At 38.9% G+C, this 15,023-nt stretch overlaps 1 protein-coding gene across 1 annotated transcript in view; it reads right to left on the bottom strand.

Moving 5' to 3' along the window:
• Nucleotides 1-1,737: 1,737 nt before the first annotated feature.
• The window catches only part of GASK1B (golgi associated kinase 1B), a 16,714-nt gene continuing 3,428 nt past the window's right edge, over nucleotides 1,738-15,023 (bottom strand). The window contains exons 3-5 of the mRNA XM_032186177.1: nucleotides 9,176-9,390; nucleotides 4,429-4,655; nucleotides 1,738-3,710 (exon numbers count right to left, since the gene is read on the bottom strand). Of these exons, the coding sequence (XP_032042068.1) occupies nucleotides 3,503-3,710; nucleotides 4,429-4,655; nucleotides 9,176-9,390 (650 nt within the window). The 3' untranslated portion in view covers nucleotides 1,738-3,502. The remainder of the gene's footprint in view (nucleotides 3,711-4,428; nucleotides 4,656-9,175; nucleotides 9,391-15,023) is intronic.

The raw sequence follows: 15,023 nt of genomic DNA, 5'->3' as shown, positions 1-15,023 counted from the left end.
AATTCAAAACATTTTATAGTCCAGTCCCAATGCCAGTCTCAGCAAGCCTCTCCTGACTTCCTGAAGACAACAAGAGTGTTTGTAGGAGTAGGAAATACAACTTTTTTATACAGCAGACACAGCAAGGCTTCCAGCTATGCATACTGTAATGCTAAGGCATGATCATAAGGTAAGAGCAGGATGCAGCATGCACAGAATGCCTTGTCCTAGACCCAAAGTCAGAGTTTCAGGGAAAGAAGTACTCCCTGGCCCTTGGAAAGGGCAATGTGTGCAGCACTGACACAGTTCAGCTTGCCCTGGCCATTCATCCTGGGCTCATGGGTGCCTGCAGAAGTTCTGAAAAGACATTATATTCCTCTCTGGTCCATATAGGATAGAGGATGAGACAACTGTCCATCCCCTTGTACTTTCCACAAAATCTAGACATCATTCTGCCCTGCAGATTAGCTCTAATTACAAGTTGGTCTCTATGCCTCTGCCACAAAAAAAAAAAAAAAAAAAAAAAAAAAAAACTAGTAAAAAACACCATTCCTTTCCAAAGGCAATTCATCTGCAGCATTCATCTCCACAAGATCTCGTCTTTACAACTATCTTTACAACTATGTTTTTTCATAACTTGGTCATACTGTTAAGGACAGCACCATTGTTACTTGGGCCTCTTAAGCTCAAGACTACCAAAGAACTTTGCTCTAAGCGTAGGTTCAAGGCAATTACTCACTCCATGGCAATTACACTATTGTTTTAAGAACTGGCATTTATTGCCAGTCAAATAAAAAAAGTCCATATCATACTCAAGGAACACTAGTCCATGTCTAGAAGAAACAGAGAAGAATATATAACCTGAAAAGATAAAAAACATTTGACATCTTTCTATTCTTGGGTAATGTTCAACTCTGGAAAAAGAAAAAAAGAAAAAAGGTTATTATGAGTCAATGACTTTGCATCAGGATCACAGAATCATAGAATGGTCTGGGTTGGAAGGGACCTTGAGGATCATATAATTCCAACCCCCCTGACATGGGCAGAGACACCTCCCACCAGACCAGGTTGTTCAAAGCCCCATCTAGCCTGGCCTTGAACATCTCCAGGAATGGAGCATCCACAGCTTCTCTGGGCAGCCTGTGCCTGTGCTTGACCACCCTCACAGTAAATAATTTCTTCTTAATATTTAATCTAGGTCTATTCAGTTTAGTCCATCTAGTTTAAAGCCCATGTCCTATCACTACCTGTCAAAACTACTTGTTAAAACCCCTTGCCCTATCACTACACTCCCTGACCAAAAGTCTCTCCCCAGCTTTCCTGTAGGCCCCTGTTATCTACTGGAAGGCCGCTATAAGCTTTCCCTGAAGCCTTCTCTTCTCGAGGTTGAACAACACCAGTTCTCTCCACCTGTCTTCATGGAAGAAGTGCTCTGAATGTGTAGTCTTAGAGGCAGAAGAAGAGAAGCTAGAAGACAAAGTACTCATGGGACATTTTTCATGATCAGGTACACTGCTATATCTTCCCTTGTTCCTCTTCTAAGTTCAGTGCAGGTGAAAGTCATGATTTTCACTCCCAGCAGAGTGTGATAATCCAATTGAACATGTATATAGCAGGAAGAAAACTGTGAGATAGGCTAGAAAATAGGACAAATTGATTGTAACGGTCACCAAAGACTGAAATTCATGATAAATGCAACAGGAATTCCATGTGAAATGGATTGAGAGATTATTTTTTTTGTCTAGGCTCAGGTCAAAATGCAAGCTACAGTAACATCTTTATTTCTGTGATAGAAATTACCTGGCTAATTTGTTACAACATTTTAAGACAGGGATAATATGAAAGCCCTGTACAATTCTACTTTGGTGCAATCAAAAAGTCCAAGGCACTCTAAAACATGGCCTCTCAAGGTAATTGGTAAGTTCTAGGAAGTTTTTACAAATGTATCTGCCCTTTACTGACAGAAAATAAAAGATTATTTAGATGACCAAGCTCTTAATGAGATCTATTTCTTCTAGTAATGCCAGTCTTGTTAGTAGCTCTTTTGATACTAAGAATGAAAATCTGTTTTAGCTGCAGTGGAATTGTAGTTATTTAAGACATTAAATTCACCCACATTAACATGAATATTAAACATTTTAGTTTCTCATAATGACAAACAATAATATTACACAAGCACTTTCATTTTTTTAAATGTTATACACTCTATGTTTTTTTTACTATACATGAAGACAAGAGCAGCTATGAAACCATTCAACTTCTGCCACCATCTCATGGCAAAAAGATAATAGATATTCCTTTAGAAAGACAGTAAGAACCTTTTTAAACAGGTAGAAAGTATATGTGAGGACAGACTATATCAGTTGATATTTTACTTTTGGAACAGAGTATTTGCTGGAACAGATTGAGGCTAAGAATCTAAAGTGCTTGTCCAAGCCTCTCTAACAACCTTACCTGTATGAAAACTTGGGGCAAGTCATCAGCTGGAATCATCACCCCACACCGGTCAATCTTAACAGAAAACCTGAGCCTGAATTGCTGGCAAGAGCTGAGCAAGCAGCACAAACAACATTTTCTGTTCTGATTTTAACAATGCTCACATCATTATTGCATCCGCCTTTCATTAGTATTCTAAAAAATCATGTAAATAACATTGCAAAAACAAAATGTGTATACTTACTTTAGCAAAATATTTTCAAAAAGCTAAAGCTAAATAGCTAAAAAAGAAATGGTAATACTAAAGGATGATTCTGTGAGTAACGCCCAGTTAATCAATAGAAATTTCAGACAATCCATCCACACTTCAAACCAATTCATACTGAAAATAGTACGTTGTAACAAATGACTCATGACGAAGTGTACTCCATACTGTACAGGGAAAAACTGCATTTGTCAAATTAATTATTGTTAAAGCCATGCTCTCCTCGTTGTGAGTCTAAATGTTATTCACATCCAATAGAAATATACCTGCATTTAAAAGAGTTGAATCTAGGCCTTAGATTTCAAAAGATCAAAATAAAATACATTTGGAAATGTTGGAATTTTAGTGTTCTTAATCAAAAAGATAAATTCCTGTACTAAGTATGTTTCACTATGTAGATATGATGGCAGTTTTCAGTGATGTGTTAAGTGCCTAAAATCTCTGTTCCCATTTAAATTTGCAATAAAACTTTTACTGACTTGAATGATGAGAGTAAGAGTAATCCAGACTAATGTACTGAAAATACTGTTGCTAATTCTGAAGCATATTAACAGAAGGAGTGTTCATGGTGCATGCACATTACTATATCATTTATTGTACTATTTGACTTTTTTTCATTTCGTTTCACTGGTGACATAGAACCGCACTGTGTTGAGCTGCAGCTGACATTTAAATGATGCTTTTAAACCATGCAAGACTTCTTATTTAAAAATAAACTTGAAAGTTTGGAAAAATAAAAATTAAATAAGCCTATGAAGTAAATCAATTTTACTGTCAGTTTTTGCCTCACACAAAATTTTTTAAAGACTGTCCCTCAGAAGCTCATTCATTCATGGGCAATACTTTGGCTCCATGTGCATTTATATAAGTAAGAAGAATTTTGGACCTCCTTTCTATTACATCAATAAGCTTTTCAATTCCTTTCCTGCCTCCTTGGCTCTCCCAGTATACTTTGTCAAGGAACAAAGACTGAAGCAACTTCTCCCGTAAACGCTGGCTCCTCAGCACTGAAACTGCAGATTCAGGGAATCTGGAAAAGCACAAAGAAAATCATCAGTTTTGCCATCACTCTGAATTGCAATAATCATGTTGTGGTTTAGCAATTGAATTTATGAATATAGCCTGCGACTCAGGAGAGGAAGTCCATGCATGACTAATCATATGCATGTTAATTGTATCTCTTACACAAGTAGAGTTACTCATACATTTTTAGACATCCTGTAATTCACAAAATGCTTCATGGGCTGATGATATTTATTACAGTAACTTAGTGTCCCTTGCTTTTTGATTATAGTATGGTAACTCAGAGCAGTGCAAATTGCTTACAGAAGAGGTTTCCACAGAAACAAGTTTACATTAGTGGAGTTGAGACTTTCCTGTGTTACATCAGTCATGCCTTTATAGGTAAGGCATGAATCTGTTCTGTAAGGCCCTGGCAACTTGCAGATGCTACAGGTAATAAACTGAAAGTGTGTTTAGGGTAAACATAACTAAGCTTCACTGACAAATTAGATCTCCCCATGGACCTGGCAGAAGAAACCTGGAGTTAATGTAACACTGACACCGTAATAGTGTCTCTCACGCAGCTTAGGGAGCGGGACAAATCTCTCCTACTCCCAGGAGTACCCAGGCACCCTCTGTGAGCAGTGCTTTATTCCTACTAAATGCTGAGGAGAGATTTTCCTTCCAGCTGCAAACCCAGGAAGAAATTATCCATCTTTTTACAAAATTAATAACTTAAAACTTACTCATTGATTCCTTGCAGTATTTTGAAGTCAAGATTGTCCTCACTTCTGTCAAAGAAACCATTATTGTCTATAAAGGCCAAGTGCCTTCGGTCATGCCTTCTCTGCACTATGTGTGTCAGGTCGACAGCATCCTGATTGCTGCATTTCAGTGTCAGACCTTGCTGCACGCAGGAATCTTCCTTCAGAGGTTTGAATCCGCAGCAGTTTCTGTCTAGCCGGTTATAGATCTAAAACCAAACACAGCAGAGTGCCGACTGAAAACAACTTCAAAGGATTTGAGGCACAGTGCCACTGTCAGACTTTGCTCACTAACCCAGCTGGCAGGAAAGCAAGCTCAGAACAAGCATAGTTAAAGAGAGCAGTGAAATGGCATTAAAGACCTTGTCTCCAAATTTCATATACTGTTTGAAGCAATTTGCCAGGCTACATATTGTATCCATTTGATGGCCATGATTTGTTATGTCAGTAGACATTCCTTGAAAACAATGGAACAATAGAACTTTGTAAGAAGATGGGGAATACAATTCAATAGAAATAGCACAGCCTGACATACACGAAGGGCCTCTATTTTGTAGACTCTATCAGACTTATACATTTAAAAAAAAAAAAAAAAAAAAAAATTGAAAAGATGAGCAAGGGGCACATTAAGTTAGTCACCAGAAGCTACCAAATGCAGGAAGGAGGAGTGCATTTCTAAGCACAGAGAAGCCTCTGTGAGCTGCCCTGTAGTGCATATTTCAATGACGTCATGGCCCAGACTATTGTTTCACACGCAAATGCTCACTTATTCATCATGCAGCACTTAGCTGGGAGGAATACATCTGGTCTAACTTTAGCGGTGTAAATGCTAAACATCTCTCCTGACCTAGTCATTTCTGTTTCTTACGTAAACAATGACAAGTACTAGGCACCCCCAGTGCAAAGGATGCCATTTTAGGATAACTGTCTTGCACAGGAAGGATAAATCACTCTTTACAGGTACTTCTACCCTCTGGTGTGTAGATGAGAATAAATGCCCAGCATTGCCAGGGCCCTGAGTGCACAGATAGGCCTTAATTAGCCTAATCAGCCTCAAATGGGACCTCCATACCCACATCCACCCTCTCTCTGCCCATTAGCCCAGGAGCCCTTTACAAGTTCAGGCTCAGGCCCTCAGTTCTCCTCTGGACCTCGCTGTGGGAGTACCTGCTCCTCATCCTGTTACCTGGTGCTCCTGGATTGCTGCTTGGTGGCCTTGGAGCTGGATTGCCACCTTGTCTCTGCCTGATGCTCACTGAGCTACCAGAGGGACCCACTGACATTCCTTCTGGGCTGCCCCTTGTGCCATGGGACCAGCCATGCTGTGTGGATGACCTGTCCTGGCTTCCCCTGGGGAGCAGCCCTGCTCTTGCTCACAGCTATTTACATAGCAGAAGGCAGATAAGGTTTAATGTGTAGCTAATTAACGTCTTTTTTTTTTTTTCCTCTCCTTGTTTCCTGTGTGCTACTAACTCTTAAAACTGCTCTAAGCATAAAAATAATAACACTCATGTAAACATGAAACCTTCTAAAGTTAGTCTTATTTTTTGACACCCCACTGAAATGAAGTGTTGTGACTTCTCATGATTTAGAGCTGTGTTTAAAGTTAGAAAGGCCTCCTAATTTTTTTTTCATCAGATGAAAGTCCGAGAGTTGTTTGTGTTCTCTTATGTAGCACTATTGCCACTGGTCTTGCTGGCAGTGTTTATTTTCAGCTGAGAAAATCCTGAGGAAAGGAATGGATTTCTCTCTCATCCTTGCTGAGCAGCATTCAGCATCTTCAAGCACAAGAGCCCCTGTTGTTTGCAGTGTTGTAGCTCATTTCTCATTCAATTTATTCGAAGTTTTGCCAAAAAGTGAAGTAGAGATTTACAGACTCCTTTGATGCATAGCCATAATTCGTCTTTACCACACCTCATTACCACACATGCATTAAATAGATGAGGAGATCATGTTCTTGCAGACAGCCTCTTCATAATGCGTTCTGTTAAGGCAGAACACTGGGATACTTTGGAGCTGATGTTGCAACTTTAACAGTTTAACACTGATTTCTGTCATATATTTATGTATGTACATGAGTGCTTCAAAACTCCATAATTAAAAAATAATAATTTTTAATTTTAATGTCCTTATTTTACCTGAGTTCTTGAAGAAGACACTTAAAGGTCAAATACAAGCATTTTTCAGCTTGCTTCTATGTTTTATATTATTTGTTATTTGATTTCAGAAGATAGGAATCTCTTTAAGGGCACCAAAGCCATTCTGATGGAAACATTTTTAACAAGGAATGCTTCTCACCAGCACTCTTTCTGAAAAAATCATGAAGCATTTCTTTTTAAATGTTCTGTAGTTTACCAGACTAGACTTTGCACTGTTATTTTTATTGATATTAAGCCCAGTTTCTGCTATGATTAATTTCAGACTATTATAATCAATGTCCTCTGAATATCTTGAATGCTTTCTTGTTATCTTGATGTTTATGCTCCTCAAAGTCTAAGCTGTTAGGTTATCTTTGCACCACAGTCACGGTAAGCACATTGTAACACGTGTATTTTAATGGTTCTTTAAACTCTCTTTAGCTTTTTCTGCATCATTGATTCTGATTCAATCTTAAATTCACAGAAAATTTACCTGCAGTAGTGTATTCATGTGATTTTTCTGGGGGAACTGCAAATCCAGGTAGGTTTCTTGGAGGCTCTTGTTACCTTGCTGATGCAGGCAGCTTTTTAACAGGATATTGCGATTGAGACCTCCTGGAGCAAACATCTAACTAAGCAAACTTGATTTTTTTTTTTTGTATGTATGTCTGCACAAAACCATACGTAAGAAAGGTGTTAGGAGGTTTTGGCCTTTTCCAGTCTAGAGGTATGCAGATCAGTATGGAAATAACTAGAGACAGGAAAACCTCTTGGTGCATAAAGCCACATATCCTTTACCACAACTGAAGAGTGCAATCATTGAAAAGCTTGAAGTTTTCCACTACAAACCATCTACCTGGTGGTATAAAGCAGCCCAGGTTAGAAGGGGCCTCAAGAGATCATCAGGTCCAACATTAGTATGTATGATAACAGTATAAACATTTGTACCCACAAGCAGCATTTGCAAGATAATTAGTCTATTAAACAAAGCTGCTTATTTAGTCTATTAAACAAAACAACTAGAATCCTGGCCCCTATTAGGGCTACACGCCATAGCTTGGCATTTTAAACTTGGAAACCCTTCTTAGCATTTTCCATGTTAGAATCCTCTAATGTGCTGATAGACTAAAGTCTGACAGCACAGGTAAAATCTTAACCTTAAAACTGTAAGACCTTCTTTCACTCTCTGGTATGTACCATCTTCTTTGGTAGGCAAATGGAAGTATAAACTGATACCAGATACAAATGAGGGCAATTTATTTTGTGTACAATTCTATCCTGTTGTACCTTATTTCTGCTGACCTCTCCTTCTGGATAATAAGAATTCTATTATGAAGTTTAAAAATGTGTCTTAGAGGACATTAAAATAAATAAATAAATAAAACAGAACTTTTGAATTCTCAACCTGTTCAGAAACAAAACAATGGCATGAAAATAATAAAACTGATGCATTATGTACCATTTATATATGGGTATTACTATGTTTAGTACCAAAAACTCCATGTATGACCTTATACCAGTTTCAGAGGGTTATTTGCTCATAGTGGAACTAAAGATGGAGTCATTAGACAAGTTGACAGTATATTTTTAGAGAAGAATTTCATGCTCTATGTTTAACAAGTCTGCAGAAATGCAATTTTCAGAAAAACATTTGAAGCATCATTCATCCTATAACAGAGCTGAGAAAGGCAGGGATAGACTATGCATAAAGCAAGGCATGATTTCTGTATTTCAAGAAATGCAACTCTAAAAAGCTGAACTATATGCAACTGAAATGCAGTGCACAAAACTATTGCTTACTGTAGTTTTAAATACAGATAGCATTATATAAACCTGTAAGTGGTGCAGGAGGCTTAGCCACTCTGACCTGTCTGGCAGGCAGGGGTGATTGGAAACAGTGCTGTATCTCAGGAAGGTATAAAATCAGCTGCCATCCATATGCAGGTACATGTAGTCCAGCGTTAATATTCTATTGTATAATTATTGTAACTGTGGTCATGTGGTGTCATAATACCACAAGGCAAAGCCCTAGCATGGTATTATTTAGAGAGCTAATACTTATGTGCAAAATCTAATTGAAGAACAGCAGCTTTGTTGTTCATCAGATACTACTCTACTCCTTCCTCATTAAGTCTAAACACTAAGGCACTGGTAAATTTTTTAAAAGGCAGAAAATTTACCTCTACAACTATTATCTTGATCCATATTTCAGTTGACTAAAACCAAGCAGCTGAACCCCTTCTCATCATGAGAGCAGTGCTTTGCAGTTGTGAGCAGTCAAGGACCATGTTCAGAGAAAGGAGTCAAGGAGAAACAGTATGCCTGCCTCAAAGTTGAAATAAAAATAAGATGTTTCAAGACAAAAGCCTTTGCTTTCTCATGTGAAAAATGATTCAGTCAAGTTCCTGATCTTTCCATGATTACAAGTTGAACTTTGAATGCCTTAATCATAAACAGAAACAACTTCAAATTGTGCAAATTCATCTCTTCCCCAGTCTTAAAACAAGCGAACCAACTAAAATTATTTTTCTGAGAGTCTATGTGCTCGTGTGACTTTTGAGGCAGATATTTGTGTTCTATAAATGTTTTACCTGCAGAAGAAAATCAAAGAGTGCCATCTTGGACCATTCATGATGGTGGATTTCAGTACATCCCCACTCAGCTTTGGGAACTTTACCATTCTGCCAGCATTTCTGCTTCAATAGTTGCTGATATCTCCCCCAGGTTAATCTCACTGAAGAATGGGTATTGTTATCTGTTGGACTCAGTGAGGAATCCCAGAGAATAACAGGACAGGCTTGACCGGCTGAAAAAGGAAAAACAAAAAATTGCCAGACTGGAGTACTGACAGACTTGCTTGATCTTTCTTTAGACATTGTCTAAGCATCAATAATTATAGCATTTTACAGATGTGGCAGAAAAAATTGCCACAGACAAATAATTTGACATCCTTTGGTTAATGTGGTCTTACTCCACATCTAAAACCAGCCACCGCAGGAATTGACAAAGAACAGACATTGTAAGTGCCTTCAGTGTACAGGAGACTTTTTCTCTTTGAAGCAGGAGATTAACATAAAAAGTCATATATTAAACCAAACTATTACAAAGTTCATAGGTAGATTTAGAGCCTACAATGCTGTTGTGAACCAATGCTGCAGGTTTCCCTCACTGCAGAGAATTGATGATGATTCACAAGAACTGAAAACTTCTCTCAAAGGGTGTTTTCCTGTGTAATGGGCATAAAAAGATTAAAAATCCTATACTCAATGTGGATTTATACTGTTTTCTTTTGGTATTGTATGCCTATAATATATGATTTCACAGCCCTGAAATGATGTATGAGAATACTGTAGAATATCAACTTAGCATGAATAAACACCTTGACAAGTATTTTTTATTATACAACTATAACATGAGATAGTACAACAATGATTATGGCCACTTTCTTTAATTCTTTTTCTGTGTAAAGAATATTCCACTTTTCCCTGAAACTGGTAAGGCAAGTAAGTGTCTTAGCTTTGGTGAATTCAAGTGTTTGCAGTATTTAGTGGGAAGTAGCCTCTGCAAAGAATTTAAAATAAGCTAAAATACATTTCACTAAATATCAAATAACAGGCATATGTATCCTCTTTAAGAAAGTGGAACTTTCTGTTTCACTGCTGATTCAATGCTTCTGTTGCTGCCTTAAGTAGTCAAGGATCCAGGACTGACTGCGGTTTGTATACACTTTAAAACAAAGAAAATATTTATATTTTTGGGTGTAGACAGAAGGCCAGGATACAATGTCTTGGTATGGAAAGGAGGAACCATTTAACTGCAAAGCTGTTAGCTAATAAATAACAGGTGTTGGAACATGTGCAAAATTTCAGAATTTATCTGTATTTGTCTTGAATGTCAATAAACCTAAACACCACACTTCTACAATTCATGGGATAGTTTGTCTCTCTACAGGCTGTGTATAACTGTCTTCTGTGTGCACTTGGACCCAAAGACGCATCTGAAAAGAAGCTCTCAGTCTCACATGAAAGCAATGAACGTCATGGCAACTTCTTTTCCAGAGACAACCTGGACAGATGTCCGTACAGAGAAAATTGGCATCTGTGACAAACAGGAAGGTAAAAAAAAAAAAAAAAAAAAAGAGCCAATGCAAATGTTTCATCTGTAAGCAGCATGAATTGCTGATGGAGCTCCACTGAGCTGAATCAAAAAGCACTTTCTTCAAAGGATGCTGACTGATCTGAAACAGGTAGGAAATTCTTTGCCCATAATTAGCAGTGAATCATGTGAAGATCTACCTGTTGCCATAAAGCATGATAAGACTCCACATGCAGTCAAGCTCAAATGTGTTCAGTTTCATTAGGAAAAGTAGAGAAAAGCAAAATCTTCTCAAACACCAGAATGTACTTGATGATCTTCTCCCTGACTCAACATGTGCATACAAGGTAGTCCTCGAACTAAACCAAGACGCAGCTCTCCAGCTCTTTAACTCCCCTCCTTGTTGCCTGATGTTTCCTTAGGAACCCAGAAGGTGTCCTTTCCTTAGGAAGATCAGTCTCTTACTATTAGTACTTCCTTTATTATCATTGTGCACCAGCATCTTTTCTCTGATGGGGGAAGGGGTAATATGAGTGTTGAGCACTGCTGAAAAATCAGGCTTCTCTACTGAGATGCCTGAATAAGCATTGAGGAATTTAAAGTCAGAAACCCTGGCCATTTCCCAATCTCTCTCGCTTTAGCTCCATCACTGACATTGTAGATGACTAGCCAAGTCAGGTCAACTATTAGCTAAGCTACTCTTCCAAACCAGTTGGAGAAAGCATACACAAGCAGTAGGAACTGCCACCAAAAAGCAAAGGACAGCGTCCTTCGGGACCAAATCTGATCTTTTATTTTTGTATCTCTGACAGCAGCTTATGTAACTACTCAAAAAATTTTTCCAGAAGCCAAACACGTGAACTGTCTTCTAACAAAACAAACATCCCCTGTCTATCTAAAAGGGACATGATAAACAATAGTAATATAAATACTTGAAAAATATGAATAATATCTTGCCAGTTTCCATTAAGACACAAAAACAAATTTAAAAGACCAAGGCTAAATGCAGGAAATGTTTGCATTTCAGAGGAAATGGGAGCAGAAAAGATGAGCCAAAATAAAATCTTTCAACTCTGTAATATAAATTGAATTACAGGAATATGAAACAGCAGCTTCAGTAAAGAGCAGTGACTCAATTTTTTGACACTGGCAGGAAAAACATGAAGAGGCTGAATTAAAGCAGATAAGGGGGTTGATTAATAGCTGCATGAATTGGTGTGACCCCAGCAAGGTAGGGAGAGTTGTTTTGCTTCAGACCTCCCAGGCATGGGGCTGAAGTTAACTGAGCAATGGAAAGCAAGGCCTGACCAGGAGCTCCCAATCAGACATAGCCAGGACTGAAGGGGTCCAGCACACATCAGAATACATCCAATTGTTCTAGGAGGGCCTCTTTCCTCAGCAGTTTTGTATGGTAACATAGAAGGTCATTGCTGTTCTGCTGCTGCAGCTCCGACACCCACAGATGCCACTGCTGCCTGTTACTGAAAGACCTGGGGTCTTAAATAACTTCTGATAAACCCACCATGAGAGAAGGAAATACTGTGAGGAAGCCAGGAAGCCACTGAAGCTTGGCCAAAGCAGATTGACTTTATTTTCTTTTCATCTGCTGTTTTAGACCCATTTAACTACTCAGCTACCTAAAGATGAAAACATCTGCAAAATTGCACGAAAAGTCTTTTGAAACTTGTATTGGAACCAGCTTCCTAGTAATTCAAATGGATTTTTCAGCACCAAAATAGTTCTAAAAATTTCTTTGGCCCTTAGCATCCACTGTATCAGGGAATCCTGAGCTGAGTAAGCTAACACAAGGGAAACTTCAGGTTGCTGAGGCTAGACTGCCCCAGGGTGCTCAAACTGCTTCATTCACAGCAAGGTAATGTACCCCAGCTTGGCTTCTGTATCAGCATCATCTTAAATATCCAGACACCATATCACTTTAAAAACGGTCTACATGCTTTTAAGCATATTTGCATAGATACTCTTGCAAATGTTATCATACCATATTGTGTACTAACTTATACCCACAGCATTTTTTCAAACTTTGAAATAAATACTTTCAAACATTCCCAAGAGAGCTTCAATAAAGAAAGCAGGTCTTTCATGAGGTGGTTAAAGCCCTTTCTCAAGCTCATCACTCTTTGCAGTGATGCAGTACAGTTTACCACTGCCACACTTGAAAGGAACAGTTTAGTTGCCCATATAGTATCAGGAAGGGATAATTTAGTGTAGAAAGCAGATTTTTATTACTCCCTATTTTGCCCTAACATTAATGAATCATATTACCCTTCCCTGCTTTTGCACAACTCATGGTGGAATGGCCAAGGCAGGCTGATAGTGCAGGGTATAACAGGAAAATCTATGGCTCCATTTATCACATGGAAGCCAATAATGCAAAACGACAAGTGCACCCAGTGGAGCTGTCTATCACGTGTCATGTGTCTGTTTGCACTAAACTAACCATGAAGGGTTGTTACTCAAAGGAAGAGCTTCTTGCACTTTTCAGGAACAAAAAGTCCTGGGCAAAAAAAAAAAAAAGTCAGCTCAATCCTCAGCTAAGAAGCCCCACTGGACTGAGTACACCTGAGCTTGCTCCTCTCCACACAGGATCAAACATACTTAGCCACATTTACCGTATCAGAAAACTGGGGGGAAAAGGGGTGGTAGTTGGCATGTGGTAGCTCAGGCCTTAAGCAAGAGATGCAACAAAACTGTGCAGCAGTTGCTGTGTTGTGTACCAAAAGCTGAGCAAAGACTTCAGCCTCATCACTAAGGTCCAAGGAACCCAAGTCCTCTCCCTTTGGTGTTGAGTGGCAGAAGAGGAGCAAACCCCTCCAGCTTGTGTTACTTCATCAGTGACTCCAGCCCTAGTGAACCCCAGCATTGTCCTACCCTGCTACTGAGCCAGAGGCAAGCTGTGCAGTCATTTTACTTTACTTCTGTGCAAGTTGACTGAGGTTGGTCTGTGCCACCAAGCTGTGCCAAGCAAGGTCACTGATGTCTCCTCTATTCCTTAGGTTAGGACCGTCAAATAATAAAAGATTCTCCATCCTGTGTTATTAATGTAACCATACCAAAACTCATAAATGCAAGAGCCATCCTCTGCTTTCTCCACAACAGATGGAGCTTTATGATATTTTTTTTTTGTTGCTTTACAGGCTAATCCTTCTTGGTTTATAGGTGTTTTGGAGCTCACAGCATGTTCATGCCTTGTAGTTAGCAATAGCAATAATGAATATCTGCTTGTGTGCACCCGGAGTCATTCTCTCTGCCTGTAAGACTGAACTTGCAAGGGTTTTGCTCACCTGTACTCCCCAGGCTATTTACATGTACATTAGATCAATTAACTGCAAAAATATGAGGGAAAGAGTTATCATGCCTGATTTTTCCATCCATGATGGAAAAATAATATAGACCATTAAAACATTCAGTTAATACCAAAGAAGGTTTACAATTAACTAGGAAAAATAAGGGCAGTAGCCAGAGAAATTGCATACAGTATTTTGCTAGGCTTTTAAAGAAAACACATCAGTGAGGGAATTGTGAGAATAAAGGAAACAAACTCTCTACAGGGATTTACTAAGTGGTTCTTTGAAACTGCTCTGACAAATGAATGACAGTTTTGAGAAGCTCATTTTTTAAGATTTTAATGCTACATCAAACATGTCCTGTTACATCACATCACAACTGAGGCAAGCTAAAGGGAGGTGTCGTGGGGAGAGAGATGTCAGCCCAGAAGCTGTGTATATTTGTAGACACACACAATCTCTCCTCCTGCACTGCTCTCTTTCCCATACGAATAACCATGATTATCAGAAGCTGCCCTGCAAAAACCTTTGTTGGGCCCACCTAATCTTATCCTAAGCACATGCAAGTAAGCTCACCAGAAATAAGCTCACCAATTGTTCATATTGCTCTTAAGAATATGCTTTTGCTCATTTCCTCAACACAGAGGTGTTTTCAAGATTATGCTAAATACAAGCATGCAGATAGTAATGGGTGCAAGTAGCTACGAGGCATCTGAGCTCCAGCATATTTTGAGGCTAAAGAAATGGAGAGAGACAAGGTACAGTAACTGTTCCAAATCCTCTGATCACCCTTTAGCTGGAAAAAATGAAGTGGGACCAAAATAATGTTATTTCTCTTCTCATCACCTAGCAACACTCTTCTTGCTATAGGAACATAGCCAGTTATGTGGAAAAGAAAATTAAAATGAGCAGAATCACTCTCTCTGTCCCAGACAATCCAAAACATGCTGCAAGGTGACAGACACCGGGCAACACTAAGCACAATTAGCCTAATGGGTGCTCACAGGGGCTTGCGGTCTGTCAGCTCTGCAGCCATGCT

The sequence above is a fragment of the Aythya fuligula genome, chromosome 4, assembly GCF_009819795.1.
Source record: "Aythya fuligula isolate bAytFul2 chromosome 4, bAytFul2.pri, whole genome shotgun sequence".
Classification (NCBI taxonomy): domain Eukaryota; kingdom Metazoa; phylum Chordata; class Aves; order Anseriformes; family Anatidae; genus Aythya; species Aythya fuligula.
The sequence above is the reverse complement of the archived record's forward strand: the minus strand, read 5'-3'. Positions and strand labels throughout refer to the sequence as shown.